Here is a 6000-nt window from a genome sequence, read left to right as displayed (position 1 = left end):
TCTCTTTCTTATAAGGAAATTATCAATTCTTCCATTTTCCTTAATCTGAGCCATTCTCGAGATTATTCCTAATCTTCGTGAAAATATACTAGAAAGAAGGGTACAGCTTTACATTTTTTCACGATTCTTTGAGGATCATTTTATTTCTAAATTTTTTAATATATTTTTCTTCAAAGAAATAAAAAATTATCAATAATGATACTACAGTCAAGGAAAAATTGTTAAAATAAAGTTAAAATAAAGTTAATAAACTTCTTATCACATTGTTACGAACTCGCTGTCAGTTCTGTTTCAATCATTTAAAAACTAATTTAGAGTTGTGACTAATCCAGAATTGGATTAGAGTTGAATCAACAACTCTAAATAGTCTGAATTAGTTTTTAAATGATTGAAGCAGAACTGACAGCGATTTCGTAACAATGTTGGAAAGGATTTTATTTCATACACAATGTGCGAATTTTTTCTTGAGTGCAACATTTATTATCATAATTTTAACTTTAAAGAAAAATACATTTAAAAATGTAGAAATAAAACGAACGATCACGAAAAAAAGTTGTACATTTACTTTACTGAATGGATTTTTTAACTCACGCCAGTGAGAACTTAGGAAATAAAATTCACAAAAAATTCAAATAGCTATTTCAATTCAACGCGCTCGCTACATTTGCATATTAAATACAGGCCGATGCATATAGTGCGTTACATTAATATTCGCGTATGGCAATAATAACGCTTCCGCGCGATAATTTCGACCGAGATCAGAAAATACGCGGTCGCGAACGATCGAAATCCCTCGGTGACGTGCATTCCTCTTTGCCTGCGAGCGAACCGGTTTCACGACTGAACGCTGCATCGAATTTAAAAATATACGGGTACAGCGCGAAATAAAAGTATGGCTGAATACAGAAATCGGCAATTAAACGCGAAGACGAATATAAAAAATAAAAATAAAAAAAAGAGTAGCACTGAGAAAAATAATCTGGTTGGATTAAATATAATAGCACTTTGGTAGAAAATGAATGAATTTTCAGAATTTTCTGGTTAAAATAAATCTACTAGAATTCTGAGTGATATAATTATTCTGGTAAAAATAAGAATTCTAATAGATTTTATCAAAAATATCATATGAACCATAATTATAAAATTCTAATAAATAATTTAACTAAATTCGTCCATTTTCTATCAGAAATTTTTTTCAGTGTAATTGTAAATAACTATAGAATATAAAAATAAATACAAAAATTGTAATGAGCGTGGATTAACTGATTAGTGGTGTCGATTGTTAAAATAAATTTAATATATTTAAAATATATTCGATATACTTTTAAAAATATATAAATTTGATGGAGAGAGCTAGTTTAGTCGGAGGGATAATTATGAGTCAATTTACAATGCAATATATAAAGACAAGAAAAAAATATATAATATATATTATAATATATATTATAAGAGACACGTAATAAAATTTTACGTTATCTTATTAATCAAAAATTGTAAGATTGTATATATATAATTTTATGTAATTAGCTAGAATATAAAATTAAATGTAAAAATTAGTAGTGACCAGATTAACTGGTTACTGATATCAATTGTTAAAATAAAGAAATATTTAAAATGTATCCCGTAGAAATAAAAAAAATGAAAAGAATAAATAGTTTAATCAAGAAACAGGTTGACACGAGTCAATTCACAAATGAAAGTATAAAGACAAGATAAAGAAAAGTGTATAACACTTATGTGACATTAATTTACGTGTAATTGAATATGTACATATATAATTATTGGAGAACATTAATTTTCCCTCTGAAAAATAGAATGTCATCGTCACTTATCGAGATTTATAACATTTCTCTTATTTTTAGGCTGTTAAAAATAAGTCACTGTTTCGTAAACGAATAACTCGCGAGATTGATGGAAAAAGAAGCGTGTTATGCAATACCTATGAGCTGCGTCGGATTCGCGTTAGCCAATAGGACTAATTCCAAAGTTCTGAGAAACATCATAATTTACGAGATCAACAAGGAAGTAGATAGGGAAAAATCGATGAGAAAAAAAATGGATGCGTCGCGATACGAGCCGATACGATATGCCGATGCAAATGACTTTACGGATTAATTTTTTCACACTGAAAAATCGTTGTGCGCATCAAACTTCTCTTTTACCAAATTTTCCTTCTCTATGGAACCAGTCATGCAGGATTTAAATCGATATGACAGCGATCTTCGGAAAGTCTTCGTATTCAAATTTATTCGAGGAGTATCCAAATTCAATTACGCAAATATTTGATCTCAATTCCGCGAGGCTTTTATGATAAATTCTGTATCGAATCTCACACTTTGAGGTGGTTCCTGAAGAAAAATCAGATCGACAAACGAAACGTGTATCGCGATATCTAGGTGAATATCCAACTCGTTAATTGAATTCTCTGAGATATATAAACCAGAATTTTTTAATGCAAAACTATGATTTTTTTCCAAATATTTAACTGATGATGTTTTTTAGATAAATAATTGTGATAATTTTCTTGATTAATCTCATAATTAGAGATGCAATACTCATTAATTTGAGCAGCACTTGTCGATCTTTCGAGAAAAACTGCAACTTGCATGTCTAAGATGAGAATGGAATTAATTAGCATGCAAAGCGCGTGCAAATTTATGCACGCAGAAATCATACCTTTCGACGTGAAATATCGGTGGCGGCATATTATGACTGCATATTGAATGTGATAACAATATTAATATTAATGATATCAAGTATCGAATATTAATTACGTATAACATCAACAATTTTGATAATCCTTTAAAATAGCCATGGATATTGTTAGTATCGAATATAATGTTGATAACTAACAATGCCAATGACATTATTAGTGTAATTACTGTCCAATTAGTAGAAATTATTATGCTAATACTCGCAGCGGTCGCGAGTTATTAGATGTGTTCCAACTTGAAGTAAACACGACTTTTTTGCGATACTTAAATTTAACATCGAATTCCAACTCTAGAAAGAAATGTACTTTGCGAAACTCGCGGCCGCTTTCGCTCCAACAAATATCAATTAATTAAATTACATTAAATTCGGCTGAATATCAATGGTCTCAATTAATATTATCATATTTATATGATATTATATTATATATCCATATATACTTTTTCCGTATATTAAATATATACTTGTATATACCTTTCAAGCTAAAAGTTTCAAAATACTTTTAAAAAATTCACATTTCTGAGATTTTATTCTGATATTCACAACATGATGTATTTTTTTAATAATAATTCATTAGATCCTTTGAACCTGAAGAATTATTGTTTAAAAAATACGTTGTTATGAATATTTAACTAAATAATTACAGAAATGTCAATTTTTTAAAAGTGTTTCCAAATTTACAGTCTAAATGTAGAGATATATTAGGTGTGGGAAAAAGTTCGTGGCGTTTTTCCCATTACATTTAACGGGAAAAACGCCATGAACTTTTTCCCATACCTAATATATTACAATTTATTAAATTATACATACGTTTATATAAAATTATCGTATATAAATTATTCTAATTAGAATATTCTCGCTCTTATATTCATTTCTACTAATGTAGGTCAACTTTAATCTCCACATTTGATAATTTACTTTCTATCTATTTCTGGTTCTATATTTAAGAATTAGAAAAAACTAAAAAGTAAATCGAGATTAAATCACATTGATAAAAATGGACGTTATTTAATCAATTTGCTCCAAATTTATTCGACTTGTTTCCCTCTCTCGAGACATCTACCTATTTCATTTCTTCTGTTTTTTTTTCTGAGCACAATGCTCAGCACGTCCATCTGACAGAAATGTCAGAATCATCTGATTTTGACGTTATTATCCGACAGCAGCTCTCCGATGCGCGTGTCTCGCGGAGATTCTTTCGACGGTGCATTTAACATAAAGAATTAATGTACATTGTACGATGACGTGCAGTTTTTTTTTAATATACTGCATAATATACTGCATTTTTTAATCTTTATCTTATACAACACCGAGAATGAACCAACTTTCATAATAATTTTAACAATAATTTTTTAATAATTAAACCTAATAACTAGATCTAAAAAATTATTGTTAAAAACAAAGTATTATGTATAATAAACGTTTTTCAGATTTTATAATTCACGTTTGCTTCTAACTTATTATCGTTTATATTTTATATTGTAACATTTCCATCACGTGCACTTTGTAATTTAATGATATTACTTAACTACTATTAAAATCCAGCTTGGCTCACAGCCCTTTAACTTTGTTTTGTTTTTTTTTCTCTTTCATCAGTTGGACGAAAGCAGATAAAAGCCTGAAATCTGTTATTCCTTGTTGCCTGTGCTTTTCATTTATCTCATGCTTAAAGTCTTGAACACAATGAAAAGCATAGGCAATAAGAACAGGAAATAACAGCTTTCAATCCATCTGTGTATTCTGATATACTTACAGTTTCTGCTAGGTTGAAATCTGTTATTCTCTGCTGCCTGTGCTTTTCAATTGTGTCTCAGGCTTAAAACATACGAAAGATCTACTTACTCCTCGGAGAATCTGCGGCGGCCAGCTCGAGCGTGATGTTTTTGGTGCTGAAGAACGGCCTGACCAACTCGCAGTCGACGACGAGTTCGGTGCCGTTGGACGTCGTCTTCAAGCGGTGCGATCTCGCGTGTGCGATCGAGAACATGCAGTGGCACCAGATGAGGACAGCGAGCAGGACCGCGGACGCGGGGTATCCGCGAAAAGCGGCTCGCGGTGTTATTTTCATTTTGGCAAAATGGCCCCGGACGCGATGGAGAGAGCGAGAGAAAGAGAGAAAGAGAGATGGAAACCTGAAGGAAAAACTCGCGAGGGAAATCGCGTGCGACAGAAGAATGTTTCGCGAGCGTGTTCGTGAAAATCGTCCCCTCTTTCTTTCACTTTATAGCGGCTGTATCCTTGTGCCTCCCTTCTTCTTATTCGTCCTCTTCTTTTACAAATTCGTTCCTGGCGGAGTCATCCACCGTATCGGAACGCAGTGATCGTTTGCCGAACGGCGGACGCGCCGTCAGACGGCACGACGACGGCGACGAAAGCGAGTGGCGGCGGTGCTGCGGGCACTTCGTGCATGCGGCGCGAACATTTGGTGCGTTCGTGAGACGGAGATGGAGGACGAGGAAATGGGGGAGAGAAGAAAGAAAAAGGAGATACGCGAGAAGAGGAGAAAAGAATAAAAGGAGGAGAAAGATAGGAGAGAAAGAGAGAGAGAGAGAGAGAGTCAGAGACGCGGCGATCAGCGACGCGGCCAGCCGATCACGTACATCCAGCAGTGCTCCCGGCACATGCACGCTTGGCCACTCGACTCGTATCACAATACGAAACGCACATATGTATTTTTTACGTGTCCGTGTGCGAGCGAGTGTTATGTATGTTGTGTGAGTGTGTATATATATATATATATATATATATGTGTGTACACGTGCGGCCTATCTTACATATAAGGCTGTACCGTGAACGCGAACCGCGAGATGGAAGCGAGCCGAACGGGCGTCGAAACACCTCCTACGGGCGACTCGATGCGACTAAAGCGTCTGATTCGACTGATATGCCGGCGAATATTCGAACGGACCCGCCAGATAGCGCGCGAGGCGCAGCGCCCTCTTGCGAACGATCTACAAAGACTATATTTGTGTGAACGGTGAATTTGCCAATGGTCGGTAAAAGAGATTTCCTTGCTCAGTGAGAAAACTATTGCCTATCTTATTGACAGATAATATATTTATCTATAAACAATGTATACCAGGTATGTAAATATGAAACCGGAATTTACCAATAGATGGCCATAGCTGTCAATGTAGTTGCCTTCAGACGGCGTCATTGACGCCATTCCTTGTTCTGACATCTGAAAAGATTTTCAACTCACAACAATACAAGTTTCATACAACAATATAATTTGTAATAGCATTGAACATGTCGAATTTTGTGCCTAGAAATTACGATTTGCGGACA

The 6000-nt window shown here is 34.0% G+C and overlaps 1 protein-coding gene across 1 annotated transcript in view; it reads right to left on the bottom strand.

Annotated features, from left to right (window-relative positions):
* Nucleotides 1-4898, bottom strand: part of LOC105621349 (division abnormally delayed protein) — a 56139-nt gene extending 51241 nt beyond the window's left edge. The window contains exon 1 of the mRNA XM_012202814.1: nucleotides 4555-4898. Within this exon, the coding sequence (XP_012058204.1) occupies nucleotides 4555-4780 (226 nt within the window). The 5' untranslated portion in view covers nucleotides 4781-4898. The remainder of the gene's footprint in view (nucleotides 1-4554) is intronic.
* Between the last annotated feature and the right edge of the window lie 1102 nt (nucleotides 4899-6000).

This window comes from Atta cephalotes (genome assembly GCF_000143395.1).
Source record: "Atta cephalotes unplaced genomic scaffold scaffold00033, whole genome shotgun sequence".
Taxonomy (NCBI): Eukaryota; Metazoa; Arthropoda; class Insecta; order Hymenoptera; family Formicidae; genus Atta; species Atta cephalotes.
The sequence above is the reverse complement of the archived record's forward strand: the minus strand, read 5'-3'. Positions and strand labels throughout refer to the sequence as shown.